At 42.7% G+C, this 19920-nt stretch overlaps 1 protein-coding gene and 1 long non-coding RNA gene across 8 annotated transcripts in view; one reads left to right on the forward strand and one right to left on the reverse strand.

Annotated features, from left to right (window-relative positions):
* MAP3K20 (mitogen-activated protein kinase kinase kinase 20) overlaps positions 1-19920 on the forward strand; it is a 192844-nt gene that overhangs the window by 154175 nt on the left and 18749 nt on the right. For all 7 annotated transcript variants that reach the window (XM_055379179.2, XM_055379181.2, XM_031008621.3 and 4 more), the window contains 4 exons: positions 1956-1986; positions 2084-2223; positions 8127-8189; positions 9154-9246. In XM_055379179.2, coding sequence (XP_055235154.1) covers positions 1956-1986; positions 2084-2223; positions 8127-8189; positions 9154-9246 — 327 coding nt within the window. The remainder of the gene's footprint in view (positions 1-1955; positions 1987-2083; positions 2224-8126; positions 8190-9153; positions 9247-19920) is intronic.
* LOC129531907 (uncharacterized) overlaps positions 1-19920 on the reverse strand; it is an 84810-nt gene that overhangs the window by 33037 nt on the left and 31853 nt on the right. The window lies entirely within an intron of this gene.

A 19920-nucleotide genomic window follows, 5' to 3' on the forward strand; every position in this document is an offset into this window, starting at 1 on the left:
AAGTATTCCAGAATACAATAACAAATACCCATGAGGAAATTAAAGTGGCAGCTCGGGAAAACAAATGAACATACTTGAAAAAAAAAGTGATCTTAAATCTTTTTACAAGAACAGGGATGGCCTCGAGCCATGGTAGAGGAGGATCTGGTCAAGGCAGTGCTGGGCTGGTACACCGCTGAACTGGCTTTCCTTCCACCTCAGGCCTGTTTGAAAGTGAGGCATCGTATTTGCCAGCCTTATTCTGGCCTCCCAAGTGGGAATAGACACAAGCACGCCCAGACATTCTCTGTAGCTTTAGCCAGAGAAGCCCTATGTTTTTGAGAGGCTGCACTCAGACCGTTGAAGTCCAAAAGAAGTCCTGCACTCTGCATTCTTGATAGAAACCCTGAGAAACAATCCAACTTAGTCTGTTACATCACCATATCTATTTTTTTAGTGACAAAACAGGTATGAAAATTCCTGATGTGAAAACTCAGAGACTAGGTTGGGCACGGTGGCCTGTAATCCCAGCACTTTGGGAGGCTGAGGCAGGAGGATCACTTGAGGTCAGGAGTTCGAGACCAGCCTGGCCAACATGGTGAAACCCCATCTCTACTAAAAATACAAAAATCAGCCAGGTGTGGTGGCACATGCCTATAATCCCAGCTACTTGGGAGACTGAGGCAAGAGAATCGCTTGAACATGGAAGGTGGAGGTTGCAGTGAGTCGAGATCACACCACTGTATTCCAGCCTGGGCAACAGAGCAAGGCTTCATCTCAAAAAAAAATTTTTTTTAAGTTCTATAAAACTCAGGGACTTATGCTATCCAGGTCTATTTAACAAGCTCAGGGTATCACTAAATGAAAATGAAAAAAAACAAAAGATATAATGCCAGCCTTAGTGGGTTTGGGCTCCAGCCCAGGGAACAGACCAGGTGCCACAAAGTGCAGACTAGCTACTGGAAACTCCTCAAAAGATCTGTTTACCTAGCTCAACCTGGTTTTGGGCCCAGGCATTTCCCTCTCTGCCCTTTGTATTCTTTTGAAGTGCACCTGCTTTCAACATTAGCTAACCTCTTTGGCTTCCGTAGGGTAAGGAAACTTGGCACCAGTTGCCACTATTTCTTCCCATTCACTGAGCCCCAGTGAGTCTCACTTTCCTGCCAGCCTTGCTTAACAAGGAAAGAGGACTCAGGGTCTCCTTTATTCACAAGCCTGGAAATAATCTCTTTATCCCTAGCTGCAAAGTTTCCCCTGTCATTTGAAAAGAAATTTTTGAAAAATCACTGAGTTCTAACAGCTATTTTTAGTCTTTGCTCTGAGGCTGAGTGGCTTCCAGGCCACTTAAATAAAATTCCAGAGTTGAGGGCTCCCCCAGAGAATCACAGGGACTGAGTCTGGCCTCCCATCCTTCTCTCCTCACCAAGGTACTGTGAGAGGCCACCAGTAAACCCAGACCCTGTGATATACAGGGACTAAGGGTCACTGGGTCCAATCTCCTCATTCTACATAAGAAGCTCCACACTTTGACTTGGCTGGGGCCATGTGGCTACTTCATGACCTGGCCTAAAACAGAAGATTCCTTCTGTCTGTTGCTCTGTCCACTGCTGTGTGGTCCCTGGAACTCATACAATTCCTGAGTAAACTGGTGCCCCTCAGCAATCCAGGGGACCACTGGCACATAAATGGAAAAATCACTATAAGTAAGAACCCTCTTGAAAGGATTTAAAAATATCTCCCAAAGAAGGAGGAAAACCAACGGTCTTTTAACTGTCCAAGACCCCCGAAGAGAGGGATATCTCCCATTTGAAAGCTTGAGGTTTTAAAACTACAAAGAGAAAGTCTTCTATTTTACCTTTGTGGTTGAGCCAGGAATTAAAGTTATTTTGATCTATTGAAAACTCTATGTTTACTGTGAAGACTGGCCACTGACCATGTGTGAATCTTCAAAACCGTATGTGTCCTCTCTTTCACAGTATTGTTGGGTTCAGCAGCTCGTCAGAAAAGGCAAGTGGAATAAGTTACCTTCTTAAATCATGGAGTTAACTTTGTTTTGGATGTGATTTCATCTAATTTTATTCTGCTTTCTAATGACTTCCTTCAGGTGACTCTTCAGCAGAGATGAGTGTATACGCAAGCTTGTTTAAAGAAAACAACATTACAGGGAAGCGGCTGCTGCTGCTGGAGGAAGAAGACCTGAAAGACATGGGCATTGTCTCCAAGGGGCATATCATTCACTTCAAGGTACCTGAGAAAGGGACAACATTCCATCAGCAAACCCTTTTTTTGTTTGTTTGTTTTTTTTTGAGACAGAGTCTTGCTCTGTTGCCCAGGCTGGAGTGCAAAGGCACGATCTTGGCTCGTTGCACCCTCCGCCTCCTGGGTTCAAGCGATTCTCCTGCCTCAGCCTCCCAAGTAGCTGGGATTACAGAAGCGTGCCACCACACCCAGATAAATTTTGTATTTTTAGTAGAGATGGGGCTTCACCATGTTTTCCAGGCTGGTCTCCAACTCCTGACCTCAAATGATCCACCTGCCTCAGCCTCCCAAAGTGCTGGGATTACAGGCGTGAGCCACCAGGCCTGGCCTCCATCAACAAATCTTTATTGAGCACCTACTATGCAGCAGATCACGTGTTAGGGGCTGCAGATGGAAACGGTGCTATGCTGGTCATTACTGTGCTGAAATGCTTACACAAGTTGATAATCAGCAGCTGCCCCCAGGCACCCCTATTCCTTCCTCATAATCCAAACAGCAAAAAGGTGCATACATGGTATAGTAGGAGTCACAGGGAGATAACCTGAATATCACCCCCCTGCCCTCAGGAAGTCTCTAATCTGGTGGAGAAAACAGATACTGCTTATGCGATAATGGTAAATGACAGCTGTAAGAAATACCACAAAGGCAGTGTGGTGCTTGGAAAACAGCCATCCACCCAGAATAGCAGGAGGTGACTCAGTTTAATTCTAGAGAGGACAAAAATCCATCAGGAATCCCTAAGGACCCCAGAATTTCTGCATGGCCAAAGGGAAACCTAAGCCAATGCAGTAACCTAAAGGCATTTGTAATTTTTGTCATTATGACCTGGAACAGACACCACCATGTATGTGTTTTAATCCCTACTCAGGAAGTTCTAACATTTCCCCCAAAACTTAACTGTTAAGTAGTTTCAAAGCTAAACCTCTGTGTTCATGGTGGTGGTCGTGGTCATGGTTGTTTTTTGTTTGTTTTTGTTGTTTCAATTTAGCAACTTAAACTGAGTAAGAATTGCTGGCATCTGTGTGGTCATTGTGACTAATCTTGTTTCAAGAGAGATCTTAGAATAAAATCAGGTTTGCTCCCCAAACCCACCCCCCATTCCAGTGTGGGTAGATGGACGAGTGTGTATAGGTTAGAAAGAAGAGAAACAGAATAAAGGAGAAAATTTAGAAAAGGCAGCCTCCTGTCCAAATCCACACCTTCACAAAGGCTCTACCAACACGCCAACTAGTCCCTACCTCAGAGCTACCCACACTGACCTTTCTAGAGAAATCTCCATGAAGGCCCAAAGAGAGCCCATTCATTTCATTCTGTGGACCCTAGGTCCAGGAAGAAACATCCTTACAGACTCTCAGCACCCTTTGCGTAACAGTAACAGCTTGGCACTCACCCACCAGAGACCACTTCCACAACAAAAAGAGGACCTTGCTGTCTTCTCCCTCCTAGAAGAAGGGCAGGAAAACTCATGCATAGCATATTTCTCAAAGGCTGGCAAAGAATGTAATCCCAGCCTCTGGGTGTGGGCAAGTCCATCCTAAAAGCTATGCTGGCTTAGGTGGGCCACAGTAGGAAAAAGTATTTTCTGCAGTACAGAGATGTTTCAGAGCTCCAAAAAAGAAATTTTGTAAATCTTGTCCTATTTGGCAGATGCCAAATAAGATGCTCCCACCTCCCCTTCCCACCTGCCATCTTTGAAAAGGCCCAGTATTCCTTAAGGATCAGTTCGGAGGAAGGGTGGTGAGCTGGGATATCTCACCAGAAGCCCTCAGTGATTTACATCTTTCCAAGGGTGGCCCTGGATAACCTAAGTACCCCTTTCATGCTGAGCGGTATCATTTAGGCAAGCGAAGTCCAGACTTACTGTTTATTGTTCAAAAAATTCAGTGAATGTCTACTAATTGTGAGACTGGGCCTATGAAGATTCAAAGAAACCTGTGGTTAAGGAATTTACATCTCAGAGAAAAGATTAAACGTGCACACAGCATCTCCTTGGCAATTGGGAAGAAAGGACCAATTCATTACCCGGACTTGGGAGAGGCCATGGTGGGAGATGGAGAGGGTCAACTTCACAGAGTGGGTGGCCCTTGAGCCGGATCTTGGAGGAATGACAGATTTTGGAATGTAGACCAGGAAAGGAAAGAACATTAATCTAGACAGAGAGAACAAAGAGTTAAGAGAAATGGAAGAGAATGTGGAGGAACAGAAAAGACGAGTCCCGACCTAAGTAGCATAAGCAGCTCCATCTGCAGAACACGGGTGATGAGTAGAACGCATGGCACCTGAAGTGGAAGGAAGGCGGGGCCGGATCCTGGACAGCTTACAACTTCAGGCTGGGCGGAAAGAGCTGGAATTTGACCAGCTGTCAGGAGTATTGAGAATTGACATGTTTACACTTTGCTTCTGGAAGTTTTAAAATGGATTAAAAAGGCAAGGCTGGGTTTTGAAAAAACAGGAGGGTATAAATGTGGAGAATAATAAGCACTGCAGTGTAGCAAAAATGCAAATGGAGAGAAGGGGAAGATGTCACAGGTAAGAGGGCTGTTCTCAGGCTCAAGAAGGAAAGCACAATGAAGTATTGATTGTTGTGGACAGACTGGCTGGGGCCGCTGTCGCAGGCAGTAAAAGAATTTACCAAGACAGTCGTAGGTAAAGAAAGGCAGATTTATTAGAGAAAGTATGAAGATGCGTTGCAAGGGTGCAATGGGCAGCACAGCAGAGAAGGGGCTGTCTGCCAAGAGGCAGGGGCTTGAAGGAAGTTTTATGGGATCATACTGGAGGGGCTACGTGCAGATAGGGTGTGCAGACAAGGTCATGCTGCTGGAGTTACTTGCAGAATGAGGTATTTGGGAACAGGTTGTTGTGATTGTCTGTGATTAGCTGTCTCTCAGAACAACTGTTATCCCCCACCTGGGACCCCCTCCTCGTTGTTGCTTACTTATTAGGACTCCACACTGATATGTGCGGCAGCATAGATGAGCCTTGAACATGATGCTAAATGAAAGAAGCCAGGCACAAAGGTCACATATCGTATGAGACATCCTGAATAGGCGAATCCATAGAGACAGAAAGCAATCAGTGATTGCCAGCTGCTAGGGGGAGGAGGCAAGGGTTATTGACTGCCTAATGGGAGTAGAGCCCCCTTTGGGGGTGATGAAAATGCTTTGGAACTAGATAGAGGTACTGGTTGCACAACATCGTGAATGTGCTAAATGCCACTCAATTGCCCACTTTAAAATGGTTAATTTTGTGGTATGTGAATTTCACCTCATTAAAAAATAATAATAAAACAAAGGAAAGCACAGGCACCTCTACACCCTGCCCAAGAGTAGTCTTCTTCCAGCTAGGAAGCTTTCTGTCTTTGGCAGAAAGGATGTGTGTGGCCAGGAAAGTGAAGAGGAAGACAGGAATATCTGTCCACAAAGTAGGAAATGAGGAGAGAATGCTGTTACAAAAGTCAAACGCTGGAAAAGCTTTAAGATAGAATCGGTGGTCGAAAGGGTCTGAGGGCCAGGCACTGTGGCTCAAGCCTGTAATCCCAGCACTTTGGGAGGTCAAGGTGGGCAACTCACTTGAAACCAGGAGTTCGAGACCAGACTGGGCAACATGGCGAAACCTTGCCTCTGCAAAAAATGCAAAAATTAGCCAGGCATGTGGTGCACACCTGTGGTGGTCCCAGCTACCTGGGAGGTTGAGGTGGGAGGATCGCTTGAGCCCAAGAGGTTGAGGCTGCCATGAACTATGATTGCACCACTGCACTACAGCCTGGGCAATAGAGTGAGACCCTGTCTAAAAAAAAAAAAAAAAAAAAGGCAGGGACAGGGGACAGGGGTCTAAGCTTGCAGAGAAGCCAAGGAACATGCAGAGAGAAAAAGCCCTGTTGGAAGCAGCCACTGAAAAGTAAAAAAAAAAAATTATTTGACCCACTAGAGTGGAGTCAGTGTAATGTCCTCTTTTTACGACCTCTGCAGAGGGTCTGCCCAGAGCTCCAAATGAAGGAGTAGCCTGCATCTGTTGGGGGACCTAACACTGCCCTCAAACTCCTGAGTCTGCACTCAGTCATTCTAAAGACAGTCATTCACAGAGGGGCAGTCTCCAAAGTGTGGAATGCGGACCCCTCCCCCTTACTGCCAAGGCTGGGGCTGTATGTAAGAATGGCTACCCAGTGGGGGCTCAGCCAACAGGTGACCACTAAACTCAGCCAGAGCATGGGGATTTCCAACAAGTTTATATGAGAGGGAAAGACAAAGGGAAAGGTCATGTGCACTTACTCTAGGAGGGCCCTGCATAGACTCTCAATTAAGATAAGTAATGCTCCAAGCTGGGCCTTTGGGGATGAGTAGATCCACACTGGAGGAGTCCTCCTGGTCCTTGTCAGAAGTGTTTCTCACACACAGCCTGATGGTAAGAATGCATCCTTTATTCTTTGCGCTTTCACTGAGGAAGGCACAATTGTTGTGTACTTTCTCCAAGAGTCTCTCAGTCCTTAAATGGTAGGTGATCAAACTGGACAGTGGAGCAGTATATCCACCTTTTTTTTTTTTTTTTTTTTTGAGCTGGAGTCTCACTCTGCCGCCCAGGCTGAAGTGCAATGGTGCGATCTTGGCTCACTGCAACCTCCGCCTCCCGGATTCAAGCGATTCTCCTGCCTCAGCCTCCTGAGTAGCTGGAATTATAGGCGCAGGCTACACCACACCTGGCTAATTTTTGTATTTTTAGTAGAGACAGGGCTTCACCATGTTGGTCAGGCTGGTCTCGAACTTCTGACCTCATGATCCGCCCACCTCAGCATCCCAAAGTGCTGAGATTACAGATGTGAGCCACCACACGCAGCCCCCACCCATTCTTTTCCTTTGTGTTTGTCCCTCCCTTTAAGCCTGACCATGGCTCCCTTCTTCTCTGAGCCTGCAAGCCCTCGTGTGGAGGAGTAGAGTGTAAGAAGTAGGATTGAACACCCAATAAGTGTTCATTACATTGTCAGCTGTCAACAGTTTTTATTTTGCTTTAAAATAAAATGCATCTAATTTTCTCAGGTTGGTACTTTTTTACTCTCTCTGCAATCAGTTCTTAGAAAATCTGAACTGTGCCTGCTGAGTATCCAAAAAATCATCATTTAAATTGTCTTCCTTTCCTTTCAGATTTGTGTTTCATTGGCAGAGGGGATGTTGGACACATATCCATAGAAATGTTCTTATAATGCAATCAACCTTTTAGTGAGATTCTAGCCTTCCTGAAAGTCTGGTGTTATGTGCTGTGCTGCTTTGCTCACTGTTATTCAGAGTGGCACCTGCATTCTGTACAATAGAACATCCACTTCTCAGTACTATACTCTGCCGGCGTTTGAAAAAATTGTTTTATTTATTGCTTAGTCTGAGGTTCAACATCTTTAAAATGTCTTCTTTCTTGGCCTCATCCCTGTAATCCCAGCACTTTGAGAGGCCAAGGCAGGAGGCCAGGATTTCAAGACCAGCCTGGGCAACAGAGTAAGACCCCATCTCTACAAAAAATAAAATAAATTAGCTGGGTGTGGTGGTGTGTGCCTGAGTCCCAGCCACTTGGGAGGATGAGATGGAAGAATCTCTTGAGCTCAGGAGTTCAAGGCTGTGGTGAGTTATGATAGCGTTACTGCACTCCAGCCTGCACGATAGAATGAGACCTGGTCTCCAAAATAAAAAATAATTTTTAAAAATTTCTGGTCCTTTAAATAATTACAAACCACCTACACTGCTTTGGACAATGAGATTTATTCTAAATAGACGTTGGATATAAATGCCCCCAAGATATTTTATGAACTAGGTAAATAAGGAATGTTTTTGTTTGTACCCAATGATTTTAATCTTCTCTTGGTCTTATTGGATCATTAATAAAGTCATATGATTTTTTTTTTACAGTCAGCCATTGAGAAATTAACCCATGATTACATAAATTTGTTTCACTTCCCACCACTAATTAAGGTAAGTAAGGTTTTTCTTACCGACACTAATGCTACCTTTATTGACACATGCACCTGCTGCATCCACACCTAAATTTGCCAATGTCGGTAATGGTTGTTTGAAGTGAAATTTCATCATATCTGTCTAACAAAAGACCCTTTGAAGCAAGGGATGTGTATAAATTGAACACCCTTGTTCCCCACAAGTTGAAATATTAACAATTCGTTCATGATAAGAACAACACACCTTACTTTAGTGGCTAGGAGTTGTAAGTGCCAACATTGTAGGTGAGGTCATGTGGCCTCCCACCTGGCCCTGGATACTTTTCAACATGTAAGTCACTGAGAGAATTCATACCCTGGAGCGCTCGATCGTCACTTTCATAGGGGATGGGAGGTTTACTGTTTGAATAACATATTAGTATACTTAACATTTTGAATCTAGTTTAAAGGAATATGGCATACTTTGTTTAAAATCAGCAAATACTTGCAATTCATACACAGAACTTTACTTATTCACTAACAGCTATAGTTTTTCATCTCTAAGCCCTCAAAGACTCGTTTTGTTCCTCTGCTTCATCCTCCATCCACATTTGCATCCTCCATCCACTGCGTAATCCCTCTTTGGGAATAGCCTGTAAATGCCCTGGGTATTGTGAACCTCTGAGGTTGAAATCTCACAATGCATCTCGAGGTGCTAAGTGCATTTCTAGGGTAAAACTGCACAATGCAAGATGCATTGTGATAAATGTAAGACAGTGACATTCAATTTGAACTGCATGAAATAAATCACTTGGCAAAGTCCTGAAAGGCATAATATGTCATTTCTGTTGGTAGATATAATTAGAATTTGTAGCTTAATCCAAAATAACCAAAAGTTAATAGATTAGAATAGAAAAAAAAAAACTAGTGCCATGATATCATCTTCTTTACATGAGAAGTAAAAACAACATCTAGAATAATTGGTGCTTGGTTTCCTGTTTTAGGACTCAGGAGGTGAACCTGAAGAAAACGAGGAAAAAATAGTGAACCTGGAACTGGTTTTTGGTTTTCACTTGAAACCAGGAACTGGCCCACAGGTAAATCACATTTTAAATCCTTTGGATAAATCTCAGTCGAACTACTCTTTTTTCTCTTCTGTAACTCCATGGTTTTATACACCCCCTACCAGCTGGTAACTGGATTTTGAGTAAATTTATAGACTTTATAAAATAGAATTTAGCTGAAAGGCTGCCAGCTGCCTCTGTAATCCAGTCTAGGAATCTTACTTTCTCAGTCAGCTGAAGATGCCCATGTGAGGCCACCCAAACATCAGGATAACTCACAGTAAAGCATGGACAGGGAAGGGAGGCCGTGGATACCAGACTGTGTATACCACTCATGTCACAGCTTCCTGCTGATTCATAAGAGAAAGCAGCTTTATAATACCGAGAATAAAAACTAAGAATGAAACTGTAGGCCATGTGGAGACCCAAATTATCAGCTCTAAATAGGGTGGCAGGGCATTTGAGCAACACTTCTTCAATAAGCCTCTCAGTTTATGTCATTTTGAAAGTCTGGAAAAATTATTTGGCCTAGGTAGCCTGTGAATTAGAATTATAGTAGGTTTGTGTTACTTTTGATTACTATAAATAGCTAATGATAATAATGATAACTTCTGTTAACTGACCACTTAGTGTACCAGGCATACAGTACTGAAGTGTGAAAACTACTTTCCCCCATTTTGCAAATGAGGAAACTGAGGCTCGGACAGGTTAAATAACTTGCCCAAGGGTTACATGGCTAGCAAATAGCAGAATAAAGATTTGAATGCAGGTTGCTCTGGTCTCAGAACCCAAGTTCTTAACTACTCATAATGTGGAAGCCTTCCCTTGAGGGAAGCCAAGGGACCTTATAAATACACCTCACAAGCTGTGTGAGCCTATCGATTGCTCTGGTAGGCTCAGCTGGCCCTGGCCTTTCCTCAGTGAAACCATGCTTGCTCCAGGCCATTCCTGGGAACCAGTGCCTGGGAATGACTGGAAATTGTTGTGAGGGGTTGAGTTTTTCCTGGGCCTTCCAAAGATGCTCTTTCTAATAATCCAGTGAAAAATGGGCAAAAGATCTGCATAGGGATTTCTCAAAAGAAGACATACAAATGGCCAACAGGTATATGGAAAATGGCTCAGTGTCACTAATTATCAGAGAAATGCAAATCAAAACCACAATGAGATATCATCTCACCCCACTTAGAATGGCTTATATCCAAAAGACAGGCAATAATGAATGCTGGTGAGGATGTGGAGAAAGGAGAACCTTCGTACACTGTTGGTGGGAATGTAAATGATCCAGCAATCCCACTCTAGGTATATAACCAAAAGAACGGAAATCAATATATTGAAGAGATATCTGTACTCCTATGTTTATTGCAGCACTGTGCACAAAATCCAACATTTGGAAGCAAACCTAAGTGCCCATCAACAGATGAATAGATAAAGAAAATGTGGTACATATACACAATGGCATACTGTTCCCAAATAGAATGAAATCTTGTCATTTGCAACAATATGGATGGAACTGGAGGATATTATGTTAAGTGAAATAAGCCAGTCGCAGAAAGACGGAAGCTAAAAATTAAAACACTTGAACTCATGGAGATAGTAGAATGATGATTACCAGAGGCTTGGAAGCATAGCGGGGGAGGGCAAGAGGATGCTGGGATGGTTAATGGGTGAAAACACAGACAGAATGAATAAAATCTATTATTTGATAGCACAACAGGGTGACTACAGTCAACAATAATTATATGTTTTTAAATAATTAAAAGAGTAGAACTGGGATGTCCGTAACACAAAGAAATGAGGTAATGGATGCCCTCAGTTATCCTAATGTGATTATTACATATTATATGCTTGTATCAAAGCATCACAAAGACTGGGCACAGTGAATCACACCTGTAGTCCCAGCACTTTGGGAGGCTGAGGCTGGTGGATCGCTTGAGCCTAGGAGTTCGAGACCAGCCTGGGCAACACGGTGGAATCCCATCACTACAAAAAATACAAAAAGTAGCTGGGTGTAGTGGTGTAAGCCTGTAGTCCTAGCTACTTGGAAAGGCTAAAGTGGGAAGGATCACTTGAGCTCAGGAGGTCAAGCCTGCAGTGAGCCAAAATTGTGCCACTGCACTCTAGCCTGGGCAACAGTGAGACATCATCTCAAAAAAAAAAAAAAAAATCACATGTACCCCCAAAATATATACACCTAGTATATACCCAAAAACATTAAATTTTTTTTTAAAGATGCCCTTTCTAGACATCTATGCAAGAATGTGTCTTGCCTGCACCACTGCAGTTATTTCTTTACCTGCTGAATGAAAATCTTTACCTCCCTTGTTTCGGCCACAGACTTTGGTTGAGTGAGAGCTGCTCTGGATCCAGGTTTCTTACATAAGAATAGTTTTCTCTCTGTGAATGGATCACTGTCTATTCATTCCTGTTGTTAGAAGGAGCTACAGAAAGGGGACAGGAAAGTAAGTTCTTCTGTCTCCAACAATATCAGAAGCACTTCTAACCCTGAGATTCTGCAGCTGTGGCCACCCCTAAGTTCATCTGATGGTAAACAAATTGCACATTTCAATTGCCTTTTCTGGTTTTCTTGATTCCATGACATTGAGTTTATGAGTTATCTTTAAGCTTTGTTATGGCTTGTAGGTGGTAAAAGAAGAGAGAAAAAATTTCCTTGGAAAAGACTTGTGAAGAGAGATCTCAACCAAGAAAATTTTTTTTTTTTTTTTTTTTTTTTTTTTGAGACGGAGTTTTGCTCTTGTTGCCCAGGATGGAGTACAATGGCACGATCTCGGCTCACTGCAACCTCCGACTCCCTGGTTCAAGTGATTCTCCTGCCTCAGAAGTGCCTGGGATTACAGTCGCGTGCCACCACACCCAGCTAATTTTGTATTTTTAGTAGAGACAGGGTTTCTCCATGTTGGCCAGGCTGGTCTCGAACTCCTGACCTCAGGTGATCCGCCCACCTCGGCCTCCCAAAGTGCTGGGATTACAGGCGTGAGCAACTGCGCCTGGCCAAGAAAATATTTTCAATTAAAAAAAATAATTTATTAATATGGAAAACTGAAAAATCTATTTTTTAGTAAAAATAAGGAGCTATGGATAATATTTGAAACTGAATACAATGGTCTGTTTTTGGTAATAATGATGTAGACTTCTTGAGTCATAGATTATCTACAAGCCCTAAAGTTGCTGCAGGTTTTGATCCTCTGCTGTTCCTTGGTCACCCATCCAGAGTAATCTTTTTTTTTTTTTTTTTTTTTTTTTTTTTAAGACAGAGTCTCACTCTGTTGCCCAGGCTGGAGTGCAGTGGTGCAATCTCGGCTCACTGCAACCTCCGCCTCCCGGGTTCAAGCAATTCTCCTGCCTCAGCCTCCTGAGTAGCTGGGATTACAGGTGCATGCCACCACACCCGGCTAATTTTTGTATTTTCAGTACAGACAGGGTTTCACCATGTTGGTCAGGCTGGTCTCGAGCTCCTGACCTCATGATCCACCCGGCTCGACCTCCCAAAGTGCTGGGATTACAGGCGTGAGCCACCGCGCCCAGCCCAGAGTAATAATTTTATCTGTTCATTTGGCAGGCATTTACTGAGGACCTACTTTGTGCCTGGCTCTAAGGTAGATGCTAGATTTTGATACAAAATCAAAAAGTACAATCCCAGCCTTTACAGAACCTACAGCTTATCATAAGCAATAGACAAAATCCACAAAACGCTATGGTACAGAATGATGAGTTTTTACAAAGCCATTTACATGGTTCCACGGGAGTTCACTGGATGAGGATCTACAACAGATGGGAAAGGGGTGAGGGAGGGTCCCTGAAGTCTTCTTGGTAGAAGTGTTGCTTAAGCCAAAATGTTAAAGCCGCTAAGAATGACTAGGTAAGGAGAGGACATTGAAGGCAGAAGAAACCATGTGTGCAAAAGCTCAAAAGCGTGAAGCCAGGAAAACACAGGGAGCTCTTTCTTGGAATAATTTTGAGGGGACTTCACGACTCAACTCAAGCATCCTCCCTCTAGAAAGACTTACCATGGAACAGGGGGATGCCAAAGGGAGTGCCCAGAAAGGGGGCTGGCGACCAGAAAAAGCACTGTCTTATGTGCTAAGCCAAGGAGTTTTAAGGATTTTAAGAAGAGAGCAGATAGGATCAGATTTATGTTTTTTTGTTTGTTTTTTTGAGACGGAATCTCGCTCTTTCGCCCAGGCCAGAGTGCAGTGGCGCTATCTCGGCTAACTGCAAACTCCGCCTCCCGGGTTCACGCCATTTTCCTGCCTCAGCCTCCCGAGTAGCTGGGACTACAACTACAGCCTCCCGCCACCACGCCCGGCTAATTTTTTGTATTTTTAGTAGAGAGGGGGTTTCACCGTGTTAACCAGGATGGTCTCGATCTCCTGACCTCGTGATCCGCCCGCCTCGGCCTCCCAAAGTGCTGGGATTACAGGCGGGAGCCACCGCGCCTGGCCCAGATTTATGTTTTTAACAGATCTTTCAGAAGCACAGAGAAGGATGAATTGGAAAGGGGCCGCCAGGCTAGAGTGAGAAAGATCTGTGAGTGGGCAGTGCAGACAACCAGGTGAAAAATGTCAAAGCGCTGAGCCTGTGACAGTGCCATGGTCCCAGGACACACTGAAACGGAATTAGATTGTGTCACTAGCTGGAGACGCAGCAACTGGGAGGGAGGGGCCAGGAGGGGACTGAGGTTTCTAGTGTGGGCAACTAGAGAGATGATGTTATAAAGTGGTGGATCAAAAGTGAAATATACAATGTGAACATGATGCTAAGGTGCTAAAAGTATAAAGAAGTGACTGGAATGGGTGAGGTTCATCAGGAAAAGCTTTTTTGGAACCATGAGTATTTTACTGGGGCTTGAAGAGGTTGGTGGGCAGTTGCAGAATAATTTCCTGAATATAATGCTTAAAGCTTTTGCTTAGATAATACATTTCTAAAGAGCTCAGGTATTCTATAAATGTCATCTCCTTTATCCCGTTAGCATTTGAGTGAGATGCATAACTCATAGTATCATCGTTGCTGATTCAGAAAGAGATAACAAGAGAAAGTGTATGACTTGCCTGGGATGAGGCAAGGACAGAGCTAAGACCAGAAATTACATCTTTATTATTGTCTTTGTAGTAAATATGTGCTAGATCTCACACCTGACCCACAACATTGAAGCCATCTGTAAACCTATATAAAACAGTCCTAGAATAAATTACTGTCCTGTTCTAAATTATACCAGCTATGCCAGCCTATGTCTTAGCATTATGAAATATTTTCTGATTAATGTGCTTTGAATTGAAATTTCATTCCCCACACGAAAACCTTGTTGCCTTGGGCCTTAAAGATAGAACCCAAGAAAAAAAGGCTTCCTCCACATCCCAATTAACCAAGTTCTCAGAAACCCTCTTCATGGGAGAGGTGAAGCCTTTAAGTCCACCCCCACCTCCATGACCGGAATAAGCTTTCCAAGAGAAAATTGGAGCTTTGCAAGTTCTCTCCAACCTAGGAGTTTGCATAGCAGAGGCATTTGCTGGATTTCACCTTTTCTTTTACAAGTAAAATGAAAAATGTGTTGTAATGGCAGCCATTGAGAATAAGGTATGACAGTGACTTTATCATGAAAATAGTAGCTACATTTTCCCTTTGCATTTGAGAAGGACCACCCACTAACTACCCCTTAAAATTATGTCATTTCCACAACTTTAAGCCTACTAAGAGCAAGCCAGGAAAATATTACCTTATACACAAATAGGTAAAGGAAAAACCCTGTCCACCTTTGTCCTAAGAATTCAGATTAAGTTATTTTTCTTAGCTTCATTTTAGAAGCAGATGGATGATGGCACAAAGCGAGGTTGATTTGCAGAACCCTGGAAGGTGATCTGTGTTTGAGTGCCTGCCCTGCTATCATAATCAGGAGTGGCTGCAGGGCCATCTTGCCCATGCGCTTAGTCTTCACAGCCACATCCCTCCAAAGAGCCAGGACCTGACCAGGCTCCAGCCCCATTGATGCTTACAAGAATTCTCCCACAAGTGAAATGTGCTTTTTCTGAAACAACCTAGCAGGGAAAACATCATGATTAGACCAAAGGCTTCACTGGCAATTTAAATTAATAAGCGAAACAGGTTTTACCCGCATTTACTTGACCTGCTCCTAAATAGTAAAGTTAATTATTAATTTAAATGACATAGACCAGACACAGTGGCTCATGCCTGTAATCCCAGCACTTTGGGAGGCCAAGACGGGCAGATCACTTGAGGTTAGGAGTTCGAGGCCAGCCTGGCCAACATGGTGAAACCCCATCTCTACTAAAAGTATAAAAATTAGCTGGGTGTGGTGGCCTGCGCCTGTAGTCCCAGCTACTTGGGAGGCTGGGGCAGAAGAATCGCTTAAACCCAGGAGGCAAGGTTGCAGTGAGCCAGGATCGCACCATTGCACTCCAGCCTGGGCAACAAAGCAAGACTCATCTCAAATAATAATAATAATTTAGATGACATCATATGTGGAGACAACCTGGAAGTTACGACAGTCAAACTGGCAGAAATTGTGTCTTTCTCTGCTTGAATGTTTCCCATGCTAGGGATAATTATTATTCCTTCGTACTTCTGGTGAGCACTTTGCAAAGGGCATATTTGTGTAATTGTTTCAACTCAACATGACAGGGAACATTATCTCTGTATCATCCTCTTCATGAGGAAACTGAGGCACAGAGGTGAAACTCCTCACCAGAGGCTCCAACCTAGTAAGGGGCAAATTCAGTCTAAGGGTCTAACTACTGTGTCACACTGCCTCATTTTGGAAGATACCATTGTCCTCCAAAATAAGGATATTGGTAATGAAAAGGCATTTGGGGGTCAGTTAATTCTACATTACCACTATTTTTGTTTTTGCAATCAAAGTGCCCTGTGTTTTACAATCTAAGGCCTTTGACTTGGCACAAAAGGAAAGCGGCTTCCAGAATCTCAGGCGACTTCATGCGCTCCCCAGGGTGGCAACCACCCCTTTTTATTAAAATATTCGGCTGCCTAGATTTTATTATTATATCTCTTATCAGCTCACCACGCAGGAATATTGATTCTCAAATTGCCAAGAGATAAACTATCAAATCACCCAGCAGTTTTCTCACCAAGATCTTTTTGAGACTTCGTGTGTCATAAAAATTCAAAAGCAGAATTAGGAAGGAACTCTTTGGGGAGTCGTCCATTCCTTACAAATGCTCAACCGTCACAGACTTTGTTCCTTGCATCCTTATTTCCTCCTCTCCCCAGTGAGGCAAAGGAAACCTGATTGAAGCTGGGTTCCCATGGGTCTAAACTGATAACCTGACATAGATAAGAGACTGAGGTTAGGGGAAAAGTAACGGAAACAGCACGCTGCCCCTCCCAACTCTCCGAACACGCCGGCTACCTATGAGTGGGTCCTTAAATAAAGACCAGGCTTCCAGACTGGAGCCACTCCTTCCCAGATGACCATCACTTCCCATTTCCTATTTCAGAGAGGCAAGAAAAGTAGGAAGAGTAAATGAGAGGAACCTTTGGAAGAGGTAGAAGCAGAATTACTGATGCCCACAAAGTGGAAGCTTATCAATAGAGGACTTTCCTGCCCAGCCAACTCCCTCTCCTGCCTTCCACCCTTGCCATTGTTAACACCTGGCCTCTTCTCCCACTCCGCAGTGGAAGAAATTCAATCAATAGTTCTGCTTTTCCAGCCACGTCATCTATAGGTTAAAAATTCGGCTTTTTACAAATGCTTCCCACTTGTATTGTGCTTTTAAGTCCTTATTACATTGCTTATAAAATGTTGCTTTTAATAAACTTAGTTGAATCTCCAGGCCCTTTCTCAGAGCACTATAAGTATCAAAAACTGTCAAATAAGGCTTTTTTTTCCCCTATTGTGCAATCTTTATAAATGGATAGATAAACATGAATAAAATAACAGGGCACAAAGAAAAGGATTTTGTAAGTATAAAGCCAACACTTTTTGGAAATTTCAGAAGAGCAGAAAGCACTTTACTTTGATATATCTTGTGTTTATTAAAAATTAAGTGTAGGGAAGTTTATTTCCATGATCAACTATTTTTTGAGAGAAAAACATACATGTATGCACACATGAATTTGTGTGCCTAAGTATCTAAGATGAGTAAGTTCTAGAGCTCTACTGTACAGCATAGTATCTCTAACAGCAGGTTGTTATATACTTAAAATTTGCAAATTTGATCTCATGTTAAGCATTCTTATAAAAATAATAACTAATAAATAAGAGGGCAGGAGGAAACTTTTGGAGGTGATAGATAAATGTTTACAGTATAGGTTGTGGTGATGGTCTCATAGGTGCACACATTACCTACCTGTTCTTGAGTTCTCATGCAACAGAAATTAACATGAGGGTGAGAAAGTTTCCCAGACAAGGCTTTACTGGGGCCTATGCTCAAGCCCAAGGGAGACAGCATGGGAGCAAGAGTTCTCTGACTGGCTCTCTGAGGGCAGGTCTTGCAGTGTTTTAAGAAGGGTGACATGAATAAGCATGAGGCAAGCGAAAGTCATTACATGTGCAGGACAGAGCACAGGGTGTGCAGGCGAAGTGGGAAATCATGTTAATACATGCATCGCATGATCAAAAAATGGCAGATAAGCTCCTGGGGCGGGGATTTTAGTAGTATAATGAGGCAAGAGGTTAGGATGGGTCATTTTCTTGGTTTTGTGTGCATGCGGGTGACAGGGTTAACTCCCTTGAGATTGACGGTGGAATGCTGCTTCTCAGTTTCGTCACACAGTTTACAAGTTCTCATGGTGAGTGAGGATGTATGGAAAAAAATATACTAGTTGGGGGGGTAGGGTTGAGCCCCGTCCCTACTCTGTCTTATATATGTATCTCCAAACTCATCAGGTTATATACATTAAATAGGTAGAGCTTTTCATATATCAGTCATATCTCAATAAAGTGGTTTTTTAAAAATGAGAAAGAAACACAAGTTTTAATTGAGCAAAGAAGCAAATGCAGTTCAGAATTTTACAACTGCATAAGTCACTGCTGATTTATAATTACAGAGTGTGGCAATGTACTTTGTCAAATGGGTTGAACAGCCACCTATAGAGCTAGAGAGCTAGAGCAGAACTAGGCGAGGTGCTCAGTGCATACCTGCTGAATGGAATGACAGTCCTGCATACACGCTAGCATGCCAGGAAGTGTCTAACAATGGGAGAAAGCCCTGGTTTTTAGCATGTGTAGATCTCCATGGTGTGAAAAATTCCCACTATGGCCGATTTCAAGTTACCAATCTGGCATCACTGGATTTGAAGTTGGGAATGGCTGTAAGCAATCAGCTCATGAGAGCTGGCTCCAGCACACTATTGGGTCTCTCTTAGTCTTCTTAATCAAGATTACGAATTCCTTTTAAAATAGTGATGTACATGATAAAACATAGGCTCGAATAAATTACAAGCACATTATTGCTGGTTACCAACTATAATAAGAAGTGTCTTTAACTCAAAGAGAGCTCCAGTCTCCTAATGAATCTATTGTCAGTTGGCTTAGGTCTCTGGGTCACCATTGTCTCATTTTGTCATATTGTCTCATACTGACCATAATGCATAAATCAAAAATTGGGATTCAATTTTGTAAAAAGTAAGAATATAGTTTGGAAACAGAAAAACAAAATGTAAATTTGTGACTGTCTTTAAAAAACGTGGAAACAGTCATAGTTGTGACTCCTTGATGACAGGCACAGTTGTCTATAGGAGAGAGATCTTTGCTTTTAGAAGAAAGTTTTCAAAAGCTTCTGAGGATCACTGCAAGTTCTGCAGCGAGAGACCTCAGTACTCACAGTGGCTTCTGTTTTCTAAACCAAAAATTAGGTGTTGAGAATAATCAACTATAAAAGAGACAGACTATTTGAAGTAAAATTAAAAAGCACTATGTTGGAAAATCAAGGATGTAGGACAGCCTTATCAATCCTGGACATTAGGACTTGAATCGATAATAGCTCAACTGGTAAACAATGCCTACTAACTAGGTTAGTGTTTCTTTGAAAATCATATTTCTTCGAGTCACCCCTAAAGTCATGGGGTGGGAGGAGAAGAACTTAGCAGGTAGAACAGCTGTTTTTATATTTTGAGGATCCTGGATAAAACTTTATTTGCAGTAGATTTCCCAGTATTTAAAAATGTTAAAGCCGTGCTTAGGTAAGTGAGATCAACTTCTATATTCGTTAAGAAACCCACTCTGACATAGAATAGATTCTTAATTATTCAGAAATCAATAGCAAGACTTACTATTATTTTTTTCCATCATGAAGACCTAGTACTTTCCAATTTCAAATACAGTTAAGGGGAAAAAAGCCCTTTCCAAACATGTCAACTAACATCTGAACCATTTTAGACAGTCAAGTGTGTAATGCATCATATGAAAGTATGTCTCACTTGATTTGTTTCACTTTAACATCATCCTTAAAGCCCCTTTTTCATACATAACTCAAATAACAACCCCCCAAAAGGCAATATAACAACCTTATCTCCACTGGTGTCTACTTGGCACCAATCTGCCCTGACCTTAGACACAAGCCATTGTTAAGGGTATAACGCATTTACATATTTTGCAATAAAACATCGGTTATTTGCATTACTGTGTCAAGTTTTATTTGATTCTTTCACCTAAAAATGACTCATTTTCCTTTCTTGTATTTTAAAAACCAACTACTCTAAGCTTGTTTGAGAATA

Source organism: Gorilla gorilla, chromosome 11 (assembly GCF_029281585.2).
Source record: "Gorilla gorilla gorilla isolate KB3781 chromosome 11, NHGRI_mGorGor1-v2.1_pri, whole genome shotgun sequence".
Classification (NCBI taxonomy): domain Eukaryota; kingdom Metazoa; phylum Chordata; class Mammalia; order Primates; family Hominidae; genus Gorilla; species Gorilla gorilla.